Source organism: Oncorhynchus clarkii, chromosome 4, assembly GCF_045791955.1.
Source record: "Oncorhynchus clarkii lewisi isolate Uvic-CL-2024 chromosome 4, UVic_Ocla_1.0, whole genome shotgun sequence".
Lineage (NCBI taxonomy): Eukaryota > Metazoa > Chordata > Actinopteri > Salmoniformes > Salmonidae > Oncorhynchus > Oncorhynchus clarkii.
The window spans coordinates 32,602,444-32,617,907 of NC_092150.1; the positions used below are offsets into that span (position 1 = coordinate 32,602,444).

The window sequence follows — 15,464 nt, forward strand, 5'->3', positions numbered from 1 at the left end:
TACACCACCTCTGTGGAATAACCCATATACATATAGAGTAGAAAATAATTAATCCATCAGAAGCAAAAATGAATATCCCCAACTAGTAAAGGTACATTTCCTGAGGTCAGTGTGTTAGCTTGCTTCAGTTGTCTAAGTGTTTTTAATAATAGTGGATTTCTTCAGTACTTACTATAGGGCTTGATGGTAAACCTACATGTATAGCACCAGAACCACAACACCACCTCACCTGTCACTCTCTCCCAGTTAAAACCACAACACCACCACACCTGTCCCTCTCTCCCAGTTAGAACCACTACACCACCTCACCTGTCACTCTCTCCCAGTTAGAACCACAACACCACCCCACCTGTCCCTCTCTCCCAGTTAGAACCACAACACCTGTCCCTCTCTCCCAATTAGAACCACAACACCACCTCACCTGTCACTCTCTCCCAGTTAGAACCACAACACCACAACACCTGTCCCTCTCTCCCAGTTAGAACCACAACACCACCACACCTGTCCCTCTCTCCCAGTTAAACCACAACACCACCTCACCTGTCCCTCTCTCCCAGTTAGAACCACAACACCTGTCCCTCTCTCCCAATTAGAACCACAACACCACCTCACCTGTCACTATCTCCCAGTTAGAACCACAACACCACAACACCTGAACCTCTCTCCCAGCTAGAACCACAACACCACCACACCTGTCCCTCTCTCCCAGTTAGAACCACAACACCACCTCACCTGTCACTATCTCCCAGTTAGAACCACAACACCACAACACCTGAACCTCTCTCCCAGCTAGAACCACCACACCACCCCACCTGTCCCTCTCTCCCAGTTAAACCACAACACCACCACACCTGTCCCTCTCTCCCAGTTAGAACCACAACACCACCTCACCTGTCCCTCTCTCCCAGTTAGAACCACAACACCACCCCACCTGTCCCTCTTTCCCAGTTAAACCACAACACCACCTCACCTGTCACTATCTCCCAGTTAGAACCACAACACCACAACACCTGTCCCTCTCTCCCAGTTAGAACCACAACACCACCACACCTGTCCCTCTCTCCCAGTTAGAACCACAACACCACCTCACCTGTCCCTCTCTCCCAGTTAGAACCACAACACCACCTCACCTGTCCCTCTCTCCCAGTTAGAACCACAACACCACCCCACCTGTCCCTCTCTCCCAGTTAAACCACAACACCACCCCACCTGTCCCTCTCTCCCAGTTAGAACCACAACACCACCTCACCTGTCACTCTCTCCCAGTTAGAACCACAACACCACCTCACCTGTCACTCTCTCCCAGTTAGAACCACAACACCACATCACCTGTCACTCTCTCCCAGTTAGAACCACAACCCCACCTCACCTGCCCCTCTCTCCCAGTTAGAACCACAACACCACCTCACCTGTCACTCTCTCCCAGTTAGAACCACAACACCACCTCACCTGTCACTCTCTCCCAGTTAGAACCACAACACCACATCACCTGCCACTCTCTCCCAGTTAGAACCACAACACCACCTCACCTGTCACTCTCTCCCAGTTAGAACCACAACACCACCTCACCTGTCCCTCTCTCCCAGTTACAGTGCCTTGCGAAAGTATTCGGCCCCCTTGAACTTTGCGACCTTTTGCCACATTTCAGGCTTCAAACATAAAGATATAAAACTGTATTTTTTTGTGAAGAATCAACAACAAGTGGGACACAATCATGAAGTGGAACGACATTTATTGGATATTTCAAACTTGTTTAACAAATCAAAAACTGAAAAGTTGGGCGTGCAAAATTATTCAGCCCCTTTACTTTCAGTGCAGCAAACTCTCTCCAGAAGTTCAGTGAGGATCTCTGAATGATCCAATGTTGACCTAAATGACTAATGATGATAAATACAATCCACCTGTGTGTAATCAAGTCTCCTTATAAATGCACCTGCACTGTGATAGTCTCAGAGGTCCGTTAAAAGTGCAGAGAGCATCATGAAGAACAAGGAACACACCAGGCAGGTTCGAGATACTGTTGTGAAGAAGTTTAAAGCCGGATTTGGATACAAAAAGATTTCCCAAGCTTTAAACATCCCAAGGAGCACTGTGCAAGCGATAATATTGAAATGGAAGGAGTATCAGACCACTGCAAATCTACCAAGACCTGGCCGTCCCTCTAAACTTTCAGCTCATACAAGGAGAAGACTGATCAGAGATGCAGCCAAGAGGCCCATGATCACTCTGGATGAACTGCAGAGATCTACAGCTGAGGTGGGAGACTCTGTCCATAGGACAACAATCAGTCAGTCGTATATTGCACAAATCTGGCCGTTATGGAAGAGTGGCAAGAAGAAAGCCATTTCTTAAAGATATCCATAAAAAGTGTAGTTTAAAGTTTGCCACAAGCCACCTGGGAGACACACCAAACATGTGGAAGAAGGTGCTCTGGTCAGATGAAACCAAAATTGAACTTTTTGGCAACAATGCAAAACGTTATGTTTGGCGTAAAAGCAACACAGCTGAACACACCATCCCCACTGTCAAACAAGGTGGTGGCAGCATCATGGTTTGGGCCTGCTTTTCTTCAGCAGGGACAGGGAAGATGGTTAAAATTGATGGGAAGATGGATGGAGCCAAATACAGGACCATTCTGGAAGAAAACCTGATGGAGTCTGCAAAAGACCTGAGACTGGGACGGAGATTTGTCTTCCAACAAGACAATGATCCAAAACATAAAGCAAAATCTACAATGGAATGGTTCAAAAATAAACATATCCAGGTGTTAGAATGGCCAAGTCAAAGTCCAGACCTGAATCCAATCGAGAATCTGTGGAAAGAACTGAAAACTGCTGTTCACAAATGCTCTCCATCCAACCTCACTGAGCTCGAGCAGTTTTGCAAGGAGGAATGGGAAAAAAATTCAGTCTCTCGATGTGCAAAACTGATAGAGACATACCCCAAGCGACTTACAGCTGTAATCACAGCAAAAGGTGGCGCTACAAAGTATTAACTTAAGGGGGATGAATAATTTTGCACGCCCAATTTTTCAGTTTTTGATTTGTTAAAAAAGTTTGAAATATCCAATAAATGTCGTTCCACTTCATGATTGTGTCCCACTTGTTGTTGATTCTTCACAAAAAAATACAGTTTTATATCTTTATGTTTGAAGCCTGAAATGTGGCAAAAGGTCGCAAAGTTCAAGGGGGCCGAATACTTTCGCAAGGCACTGTAGAACCACAACACCACCTCACCTGTCCCTCTCTCCCAGTTAGAACCACAACACCACCTCACCTGTCACTCTCTCCCAGTTAGAACCACAACACCACCTCACCTGTCACTCTCTCCCAGTTAGAACCACAACACCACCTCACCTGCCACTCTCTCCCAGTTAGAACCACAACACCACCTCACCTGTCACTCTCTCCCAGTTAGAACCACAACACCACCTCACCTGTCACTCTCTCCGTTAGAACCACAACACCACCTCACCTGTCCCTCTCTTCCAGTTAGAACCACAACAAGTTTCAAAGTTTTATCTCCACGTGCACAGGATACAACAGGTGTAAAACAGTGCAGTGAATTTCTTACTTGAGCTCTTTCCCAACAATGCAGTAATATTGTTTATCATAATATACTTAATAGAAAATAGAATCAAAGTTAACGCTTTATTTTAAGGTAAACATTTTAGACTCTGATTTGTAGTTTATAAGTATGTCTATAAGTAGCTTATAAGGCCTTTTTTGTCTTATTAGCCATATTAGGCTTAATTAAAATATTTGTTGTAGTACTGGCAAATCCTTAACCTTATTATTAGCTATAATAAAGTCATATTTATAGATAATAAAGAGCAAGTTACACAAGGAACATACTCTAAGTAAGCTGTCTCAATGTGTGACTAATAACTCAATATGCAGGTTTACTGGAGTGGTTGAGGTTGGTGTATACATATCTGTCCCAGTCAGAACCACAACCCAACCTCACCCAGCCCTCTCTTCCAGTTAGAACCACAACCCAACCTCACCCAGCCCTCTCTTCCAGTCAGAACCACAACCCAACCTCACCCAGCACCTCTCTTCCAGTCAGAACCACAACCCAACCTCACCCAGCCCTCTCTTCCAGTCAGAACCACAACCCAACCTCACCCAGCCCTCTCTCCCAGTCAGAACCACAACCCAACCTCACCCAGCCCTCTCTCTGTCAGAACCACAACCCAACCTCACCCAGCCCTCTCTTCCAGTCAGAACCACAATCCAACCTCACCTAGCCCTCTCTTCAAGTCAGAACCACAACCCAACCTCACCCAGCCCTTTCTTCCAGTCAGAACCACAACCAACCTCACCCAGACCTCTCTCCCAGTCAGAACCACAACCCAACCTCAACCAGCCCTCTCTCCCAGTCAGAACCACAACCCAGCCTCAACCAGCCCTCTCTCCCAGTCAGAACCACAACCCAACCTCACCCAGCCCTCTCTCCCAAGCAGAAGCGCAACACCACCTCGCCCCTGTCTCCATCAGAACCACAACCCAACCTTTGGAGTTTTTCCTAGCCACCGTGCTTCTACACCTGCATTGCTTGCTGTTTGGGGTTTTAGGCTGGGTTTCTGTACAGCACTTTGAGATATCAGCTGATGTACGAAGGGCTATATAAATACATTTGATTTGATTTGATTTGAACCTCACCCAGTCCTCTCTCCCAGTCAGAACCACAACCTCACCCATCCTTCTCTCCCAGTCAGAACCATAACACCACCTCAACCAGCCTTCTCGCCTCTCTCCCAGTCAGGTCGTGTTGGCAGCAGACATGTTGGGTCTGGAGGGACTGAAGGACGTGGTGGAGATGGTGCTGACCAGAGACTACTGCCGCTTCTTCCCCAAGGTAGGTTTCTGAATGTGAGGGAAAACGTCTGACATGTCTGTTTGGCAGGCCAATTAAGCCGACTTGTTTTTGTCTTAATGTCTTAATGCAGTATTGTGTGATGCACGCAAACACACACACACAAAATCAAATGTTATTGTCATATACACACGATAGGTGTTGTTTTACAGGGTCAGCCATAGTAATACGACACCCCTGGAGCAAATTAGGGTTAAGTGCCTTGGTCAAGGCACTAAGACACACCTACAGATTTTTCACCTTGACCGCTTGGGTATTCGAACCAGCAACTTTTCAGTTACTGGCCCAACTCTCTAACTGCTTGGCTACCTGCCGCTACACACGCACACATACACAATAACATTTTTTTTCTTTCTATTTTTACATGGCTCTCTTGTGGAGTGTTTTAGCTCTTCCTACCATTGCAGTGCTTCTCTGATCTGCCCTAGCTTGGTCCCAGATCTGTTTGTGCTCTCTTGCCACACTTCACAGGAGTTGCCTATACAGCTAGAACAGATCTGGGACCAGCCTAGATCAGTGCTACATCTCCAGAGAGCTCGCTGTAGTCTCATACCAGTCTGCGTCAGGAGGAAAGCCATGCGTATGAACACATTTAGCTGTTTTGGTACTGTTTTGTATCTCACAGGCATTCCTGCACCCTTAAAACAATGTCCCGCTGTGTTCCGGTTCTCTGAACAGCCTCTGTTTCATTACTCTTACCTCATCATGTGCCCAGATACAGTTCATATGGGGTGTTCCGTTCTGCCCACTGCGACAGGCAGCTTCACTTTACCCCGCAGCAGGCACAGAGAGAACTCTCTTTTTGATCTATTTTCACTCCTATTACAAAACAATATTCCTGTGACCAGTGTACGACGTTACTCATCTGTGTGTCAACTGCAAACAGTGTAGATGTGTTTTTGTACCTTTAGTTTATTAAGGCTTTTATTTGAGATCCTTCACTTGCAAGTACCTTTATAATCCATGTCCAATTGAAAATACGGCCTATCATTAAAAGTCCCGTCACTTAGACATGTTCGTTTTCCCTTTTATTCTTACTGCAGCCTATAGATGGGGTTCAGAAAACCATCCTCGAGTGCCTCTCCCTCACCCACACCCTTGGACTCCAGAGCCTCCACAGCTTGTGTATGAGGTGAGTGTGTGTGTATGTGTGTATGGAGCATTTTAGAGTGTATTTCTATGGCACATTATATTTTAGTTAGGTGCTGTCAGTTTGACAGATTTTTATCGACGAGGTTGGGGTCAATTCCATTGCAATTCAGTCACTTCAGGAAGTAAATTGATTGGAAAATGAATAGAAATGGACCCCAAGCCTGTTTATCACCTTCAACATCTGTAGTTGTATAAGAAGGGTTTGGCTTAATCTGCATAATCCAGAGCACAATAGATGGAGGAACAGGGTCAACATAAGGTCACCATGTTATGTGGGTCACAATCTATGTAATAGCTGTCCAAAAGTCTCTGAAAACTTAACTTAAATTGCACTAATGCCAGAAACAGTCACCCCTCAGGCAGTGGTATGAATAATTATGGCCTTGATAGTGTTTAAGTCTGGTCATTCAGGGCTAACTCTGACATCACCATCTGTGTGTGGATTCCATCTGGCAGTAAGATACAGACATAAAACAACTCAAACGTGGTGCGTGGGCTGAGCCGTGCTGCCTGCCTTCTGCTCCGCTGAGGGGAAAGCTTTTGATGAGTTGTGTGTGTTAGGGGTGTGACGTTTTAAATGAATTTGGGATCGTTAACATTGCAAATAAAACTAAACCGAAACTCACACTTTTCTATTAAATGTTTTGATATCACAGTGCAGTTATCACAAAACTACCATTAATAGGTCCCAATCATCATCCAAAAGGCAAAGGTATTTTTTTTATTTTTTAAATACCTAATGTAACAATGCTGTAAGTAGGAGGAGATGTCCAGTAAAATGTAAAAGCTGCATAAAAATAGAAATGCAACATGCAAACTTTTTCAACGGTTTTATTTAGTTACAGTTGATAGAAGGAAATCAGTCCATTTAAATAAATGTATTAGGCCCTTATCTATAGATTTCACGTGACAGGGAATACAGATATGCATTTGTTGGTCACAGATACTTTTAAAAAAAGGGTAAGGGCTTGGATCAGAAAACCAGTCCGTATCTGGTGTGACCACCATTTGCCTCATGCAGCATGACACATCACCTTCGCATAGAGTTAATCGGGATGTTGATTGCGGCCTGTGGAATGTTGTTCCACTCCTCTTCAACGGCTGTGTGAAGTTGCTGTGTATTGGCAGGAACTGGAAAACGCTGTCGTACACGTTGATCCAGAGCATCCCAAACATGCTCAATGGGTGTCATGTCTGGTGAATATGCAGGCCATGGAAGAACTGGGACATTTTCAGCTTCCAGGAATTGTATACAGATCCTTGCGACATGGGGCTGTGCATGATCATGCTGAAACATGAGATGATGGTGACGGAAGAATAGCATGACAATGGGCCTCAGGATCTCGTCACGGTATAAAGCGCTCTGCACGACATCGTTGTTAAGTTGGAAAAATGTCAGAGGGCGACTTGGAGGCGACAGCAGCTAAGTCCTGTATGGCAATACTTTGAGAAGGTAATGAAATTCAAATTTTGCGAGGTGGAATTGAGCTACAGTGGCAATACAGGTCCAATGCTAAAAGAGCGGCTCTGTGAGATCCAAACCATTGCTGGCAGCAGTGTGATAAGGGACAGAGTGAGAAAATCACAGCTCTGACTACAGAAATGGTTGCAGTTGTCATGCAGCCATTGTCAAAGGTATAGAATGTTGGCTTCAATGCCCTGATGGCATATCTAGAACCAGACTACAAAATCCCATCTAAAAAAAAAAGTGACGGCCGGATGGAGAAATGATTGCTCTGCAAGTACAAAGCGCAAGCATCACTGCTACGAGCCATCACATTGACAAGAAGTCGGACATGAAGTACGTACTGACAATTGAGAACATGAAGGAGAAGCACAAAACAGAGAACCTAAAACAGCATTAATACCATTGTTGCTGAGTGGGTGGGGGACAGCAGTAAGGTGAGCGCCGTCTGTTAGGGTTTTCTCTTGTTACCACAGCCACAAAGTCAAGATTGGCTATGTAAAAATAAATGAAAACAAACATGAGGCCTCCCGGGTGGCGCAGTGGTTAAGGGCGCTGTACTGCAGCGCCAGCTGTGCCATCAGAGTCCCTGGGTTCGCGCCCAGGCTCTGTCGTAACCGGCCGCGACCGCGAGGTCCGTGGGGCGACGCACAATTGGCCTAGCGTCGTCCGGGTTAGGGAGGGCTTGGTCGGTAGGGATGTCCTTGTCTCATCGCACACCAGCGACTCCTGTGGCGGGCCGGGCGCAGTGCCAGGGTTGCCAGGTGCATGGTGTTTCCTCCGACGCATTGGTGCGGTTGGCTTCCGGGTTGGATGCGCGCTGTGTTAAGAAGCAGTACGGCTGGTTGGGTTGTGTATTGGAGGACGCATGACTTTCAACCTTCGTCTCTCCCGAGCCCGTACGGGAGTTGTAGCGATGAGACAAGATAGTAGCTACTACAACAATTGGATACCACGAAATTGGGGAGAAAAAGGGGTAAAAATTCAACAACAAAAAAAGAAAAACATATAGCAGTGTAGTTAAGGTTATTGTTAGGGTTAAAATCACATTTTAAGTATAGAAATTGTAGAAATAGGCAGGCTTTATGACTTTGTGGCTAGTAGGTACGTAGCCAGGACTGTGGTAGATTGAACTGCATTGCCTCCTAGTGGTCATATGCAGAACCATATCTGGATTGGGAATTCACGTCATTTTATTTTTATTGATTTCTTCAACGTTTAAACTATTAATAAATGTCAGTTTAAACATTAAGATTCTATTTACATTTGTCACGTCCCTTGTGTGTATGATAGTAATGCGAGCTGAACTGAGCTTATAGCCCTGGGGTGCTGCTATTCACAACCCTCAGGCCTCTGGAGCTAGCCAACCATCTCTGGCCACAACCCTGAGGGCCTGAGGCTGGGACTGAGAAAATGGGACTGAACAACTGAGATGGCACATCATTCAGTTTCGCAACGACACTGGATCTCATCACTTCTCTCAGTGCCGCTGCCTTAACTAAAAGTTGTTTTATATTCCTAGGATGTGTTTCAAATGGCAACCTATTCCTTATAGTGCAGTACTATGAAGTGCACGATAAAGGGAATAGGGTACCATTTGGAACGTGGCCACACATTGCCTGGGAAATTTGGGGCAGCAGGATATTGATATGTAATTGGGAGCTGTGCCATGTTTTTGGACACTTCTGGCTGCTGTTCCTTCCTAGCACCAGGACCAGTGAGGTTAATGAATGAGTCCCAAATGGCATTCGATTCGCTATATAGTGCACTATGGGCTCTGGTCAAAAGTAGTGCACTATAGGGAATAACGTGCCGTTTGGGACTCCTGCCTGTGTCTTATATAGAGTTTGGCAGCTCTCTCTGTGTGATGTCAGGCTGTATAAGTGGTTTGGTTCACGGACCTGACCCGTTTTACTGATGCAAATCACATGCTCTCTCACTGAGTCCAACAATCTCATTAATCCCCACTCACCCAGACCTTCAGCACACAGTCGCACACTGAACATCATCACACACCGTGCACAGTCACGCTGAGCCTTGCTGGATACTCTGTGGATAGTTACTGTATATCAGTGGTTTAGCGTGTACCTAGGCTTGGTCTTGTGCTTAGGGCTGCTGCTTACAGCACATGTACGACCCCCCTTGCCTGTGTGGCATCAAATCACCGCTCCACCCAACTCAGTGTTTTCTCCCCTTCGTTCATACCCGTTTCTATAAAAACACAATTCAAAGGTGTTTAACAAGCAATATGTCAGAATATGTACTGAAGTGACAGGCTCTCGAACACTCGTTTGTACTGTGTGTTACAGGTGGGTGGCTGAACACTATGTGAAGAGCTGGTCAGAGAGACACTTTGCTCTGTTGCCTTGTGAGGTCCAGAGAGCCTGTCTAAATGCTGTGACTGGAGCCATGGTGGGTTATACACACACTCACAAGTCTACACACACACACACCCCAACTTCCTCACCTCAATTTCCAAAGTCCTTCATGGCAGGCGTGTTCAGGAGTCTAGTATGGATACAGACAGATGTAGCAGGGTAATCCAGATTTAAAAGCATTGGATTGGTCTAGTTTTGGCTGGAGGGAGTCCATGACAGGGAGTGTGCAAGTGCACAAAAGGGTAGAGAATTGGGACACAGCCCGTGTCTTTCCCTCGCCTCCCCTGGGTACACCACTCTGGAGCTCAGCCTACTACTACTTCTACTGCTGCTGCTGAGGAGGGCCTGCCTGCTGCCAAAATGTGTTGCATAATTTGGGTTTCCCCCTGCATCGATAGCCAAGTGCAGGGTCGGAAGGAACAACTGTGGTGGGACACAGTAGAGTTGATCAAAGGTGTAAATGTCTTAACAACTGTTAAAGACTGTAAACGTGTGTTTTGTCATCCATGATATAATGAATTATGAATGATGAGATGCACAGTGTTTCACAAACTATGTTGTATGTGTTGAGAAATGGCTCTACGATAACAGGTCACATAAGAGCCGTAATAACTTGTTCCACAGACTGTGAATGATCAATTATGAGATAGTTGGTGAAACACTTTGTATGTGTGTATGTGGTTGTATGTGTTGTGAGAAAGAGAAGTACTGAGTATGAGAAAGGTCTCTAAAATAAGAGATCATAAGAGCTGTAACAAATGGCTGCCCAGACTATTTGCCCCCCCCCCCCCCCCCCACCACCACCACCACCACCACACACACACACTCTTTAAAACCGCTGCTACTCTCTGTTGTTATCGTCTATGCATAGTCACTTTAATAACTCTACCTACATGTACATATTACCTATTACCTCAACTAACCGGTGCCCCCACACATTGACTCTGTACCGGTACCCCCCTGTATATAGTCTCACTATTGTTATTTTACTGCTGCTCTTTAATTACTTGTTACTTTTATAAAGGTTTCTTATCCGTATTTTTTTTAAACTACATTGTTGGTTAGGGGCTCGTAAGTAAGCATTCGTATTCGGCGTGTGTGACTAATACAATTTGATTTGACTAGAAATATTGTTCACTGGACTGTGTGTGTGGTTGTAAGAGGGAATGTGCATGCCTACTTCCCACCTGCTTACAGCTTGCTGCCGCTGGCTAGTCCTTGTGGTAAACCGGGAAGCAGCTCTGTGCGTAAGCCTCCTCTTGCCACTACACAGCCTCTCCTTCACCAAAACTTCTACCAGGCCTTCCTCGTGACAACACAGTAACTGGGTGTCTCTGCAGTCCCAGGCAAACTCGGCAGGGGTGCGGTGTGCAGGCCCACGTTATGTGGGCACGCCCTGGCATCGGCCAACCATTGTCCCGCTGCCTGTGGGTAAGTCTGGGAAGGCGAAGGCTAGGGGAGTTCACCCTGAGAGAAAAACAACGTGCTGGCGGCGCACGACAGGCGCTCCCCCGGAAAACTGGAGCTCCGGTAGCCTCCTGCAACTGTGAAAGGGTGCCTGTCGTCCTGGGTGTCCCCCGTGCCACTGGATTCCTCCCTGTCACATTGAAGACGTGCTGTTGGGACATGCACTCTAACCTCTGCACAGGTATCCACCTCTGCCTTGGTGAGGGGGGGGGGGGGGGGGGGGGGAGGTGTTGTGAGGTAGAGCGAAAGAGCTCGTAAGAGCTCTGATAAAAATAGTTCCCCAGAGATGTAATGTTTTATTTTTCCATCCAGACTGTACAGAGCGCTGGGCTCCTGCTGGGTGTGTTGTGATGTGAAGGAGAGAAATACAAAAGTCTCTCAAATAAGACATAACCGTTAATAATCCTGTTCTATCCAGACTGTACAGAACACGGTGACTCTGCTGTGTGGCAGTGAGCAGTTGCTGGGCAGTCTCCCGGAGGTCAAGTGGGCTAAACAGACAGTGTTGCTGGCTACAGAGCTGCAGGACCAGTGTCTGTCTGTCATTGTCACAAACCTGGCCCAGGTCTCACACACGCAGGCCTTCCACAGCCTACGACGGGTAAGGGAAGACGCACTCATGACAGACACAGGACATGTGGCGGATACACACACCTACACACAACATACACAGAGACTCACAGCCAATTATAAACTGATTCATTTGATCAGTTGTAGATGGTTCATTGTTACTTATTAAATGAGGCTAATGCTATGCACAAAAACATCATAGTAAACATCCCGCTGGACGCTGAGGCAGTTCTAGATGCAGAGTCACAGTCCAAGAGGTTTGCACTCGTATCATTGGTGTCTGCATACATCATGTAAATGGTCTATTTCATTCTGTGGGTGTCTGTCCTCAATGTGCCAACTCACTGTGTCTGACTCTGCCCTGATAGAAATACGCATTCCAATCCCAATCATTCCACCCTGTTATCACAGACACAGAGCTATACAGCGGTGGTGACAACGGGTTTCCTGAAGGATTATCCTCATCAGCCTCTCTGAAATTGGTCTGATTCAGTTCATGTATTAGCATGGGAGTCTGAGATGTAATTATAATCCATCCTAATGTGTTTGAGCTGTGTAGTGGTCAGTGTACTACAGTGTAGCAATTGTTCTGTACTACAGTGAAATAACTGTTTGGTTGTAAGCAAGGGGTTTCTCAGGGTCTGGTGTGGGGTTTCTCAACTTCATTCAGCTTGGGGTTTCTCCACCTCCCTTTCACATACATTTAGTTATATTTAAATCCTCTACTTTTAAGGTGTGCTAATGAATAAAATAACGTGTGTGTGTTTTAGAGAGAGGAGTCGACGCGGGAACCGGCCCTGTTGAAGAAGCTGTGCTCAGCCATACGGGACAGGGTCACGGTGGATAACTGTTGTGACCTGTTCACCGCTGTGGATCACCTGGCTGGGGAGGAAGACATTGAAGGAGAGACACCCCTGGAGGAGAGGGTTCAGAGGGAGGAGGTGAATACTCACATTCACTCACTCACAGTCCCCCAAACAAAAATCTAGTTATTCCGATTTTGCCTTTTTTATTATTTGTTGACTAAGCATGACGAGGGTTTTCTTCCATTTCAAAGGATAATGGTGAAATGACACAGAAAGAGCTGTGAAGGGTGAACATTAAAACATTCCCTGCTATGCTCTCTGCCTCCCTCTTCCCTCTTTCACACACACACACACACACACACACACACACACACACACACACACACGTTGGGTGAAAGGTAGAGATTCACAGTTCCAGAGCTCCATGATTCTTGTGTAATTACTCCCAGGGGCGTAGAGGCCTGGCTGGGTTTGAGCTGCAGCCAGGGTTAGGCTGGCTGGGTTAAGTCACATGTCCTTACGCAGAATATGGCAGGGTGGATTAGAGTTGGAAAGAGGGAGGGAAAGCATGTAGAGACATGGGAGTGGCCTTCTCTAATCTGCCTCTGTGTTGTGGCCAGTAGTCAGAGGGCGTGAGAGCCAGAGCGAGTGAGAGGAATGGAAAGAGGGTGGGCGTGTTAGACGGTAGTGAGCGAGGGAGGATGTGTATGTGTGTGAGGGTGGGAGAGCGAGAGGACTGAATGGAGGGAGGGTTTGTGTGAGGGAGGAAGCTCTGTTTCTTATAAACATTGAGGCGATGTGGAGGAAGAGGAGGCAGGAGCACAGCAGCAGCCTCAGCTGATGACATCATCCATTTAGCTCAAAGGAGCTCAAGTGGATTCTGCAAGAGGGAGGGAGAGAGAAAGGGGGGGTGATGGTTACCATGGTGATGGGTACTTTAAGCAGCTGCTGATTCGCTCGCTCGCGCTCTCTCTCTTTCCCCCTCTCTCTCTTCCTCCTCCTCCTCCCTCCCCTCTCTCCTTTCCTCTCTAAACCAGCCGTTCAGGCGAGAGATTGTTGCGCTGCGCGCTAGGTTGTGGACCTTCTTGCTCCAGTCATTCTACGCCGTCCGCCACACGCGGGGATGGGAGACCCTGCCCTCCAAGCACAGAGAGCGGATACTGGCAGGTAAGACAAGGGAAAACGGCCATCTTTAATCTATGGGGCTTTAGCTGTAGCTGGGAGATGATCTGATCTGTCCCTCACTGCAGAGGAGAGCCAGAGCTCTCTTCCTCTCGACTCAGATGGGATATTATGCAGGGTGTGTTTGTTTGTTCTATTCAACCCAACCACATAGTGATGGTAGCCTGGTCCTAGATCTCCATAGGAGATGACAAGCGACAGCACAAAACAGATCTGGGACCAGGCTATAGTGACAATGACCATAGGAGATGGTAAGGGACAGCACAAACAGACCTGGAACCAGGCTTCAGTGATGGAACACAGGGTCTGTCTCTGTATCGTTAGAGAGGAAGGAACCAAAGCCCCCCGAGGCATATGTTGTTGCCGCTGCCTCTGGGTAACATCACACAATTAATGGCTGCTTTCAGCACATCTGCAGAACAGAACAGAGCACACACAGCCACAACCTGAAGGTTCATCTATTGTTTGGGCGAGGAGGGTGCCGCCTCGGTCTCTCTCACCCCATTTTCAGCCAATCGTAATCCAGGCTAACATGGTAACTGCAGCATACTCTGCATGTTCTGTGTTGTAAAAAAAGGGGCGGGGGTGGATGCTTGAATTTCTCTCTCTTTGTGGTTTTCACACATAATTACATGCATTCTCTGAGAAACGAATGAAGTACTGCTTCGTTTTGACTGTTTAGCTTTGCGATTCATTGAAATGCCTTGCGTGAATGATTTATTGAACTTGGTTTTAGAATTCCACTGACATTTCATACTGATGGAATCTCCCTCTCTGTCTCTCACATAGAGACCCTAGTTTACACATGCATACACACGGCAAGGCACATAGAATGAATATGCATACTGGTAGTTGCATACAGTAATCTAGTCACACATGTCACATCATACACAACCACCAGACACACACACACACACACACACACACACACTTGACTACATTCCAGTGCAGCAGTTTGGTCTTGATTTGGAGCATTCCCATGGGGATATGGTAAGATAAGCTGTGAAGTCTCTTCTTGCTCGGCAGACACAGTTGACTGATGTTCCATTGATTAAATGAAAATCTCACCACATCAGGATTGTACGCATTGTTTCACCCACTGTATCTCATTGAAATGAAAATCAGGAAGCCTGAGGTGGAATAGCCACATTGCAGTATCCTCAATGGACATGTCTTGGATTTGATATTTCAGGAACGTTGGTATATTTGAATGTAATGGTAATTTAAACATCTTTTAAACCTTGCTTTAATTGTGTTCTCTCCTATAGCTGCTCTTGATAAAGGAGACAGTAGAAGACTTGGGAAAAAGCCTGTTTTTACCAGCTCACAGGTAATGTATGATAATAGCTGATTTAGTCTAATTTAAAAGCAATTGTTTTATTCCTCTTTTTCGTCGTTAAATCACTTAGTCGGGTGATATGAACCCATCTATAACACCGAGAAACCTGTGTAATGATTATGATATGTGGTTGTGATACCTACTTTAGTTGAATGCACAAATTATACTCTGGATAAGAGCATCTAGATGCTAAATGACACAAATGTGGATGTAATGGCGTGATTATG

At 46.3% G+C, this 15,464-nt stretch overlaps 1 protein-coding gene across 5 annotated transcripts in view; it reads left to right on the plus strand.

The window, feature by feature from the left end:
* The window catches only part of LOC139406732 (BTB domain containing 8), a 50,043-nt gene that overhangs the window by 23,801 nt on the left and 10,778 nt on the right, over nt 1–15,464 (plus strand). For all 5 annotated transcript variants that reach the window (XM_071149703.1, XM_071149705.1, XM_071149704.1 and 2 more), the window contains 7 exons: nt 4,764–4,860; nt 5,922–6,010; nt 9,805–9,907; nt 11,759–11,941; nt 12,681–12,851; nt 13,754–13,883; nt 15,167–15,228. In XM_071149703.1, coding sequence (XP_071005804.1) covers nt 4,764–4,860; nt 5,922–6,010; nt 9,805–9,907; nt 11,759–11,941; nt 12,681–12,851; nt 13,754–13,883; nt 15,167–15,228 — 835 coding nt within the window. The remainder of the gene's footprint in view (nt 1–4,763; nt 4,861–5,921; nt 6,011–9,804; nt 9,908–11,758; nt 11,942–12,680; nt 12,852–13,753; nt 13,884–15,166; nt 15,229–15,464) is intronic.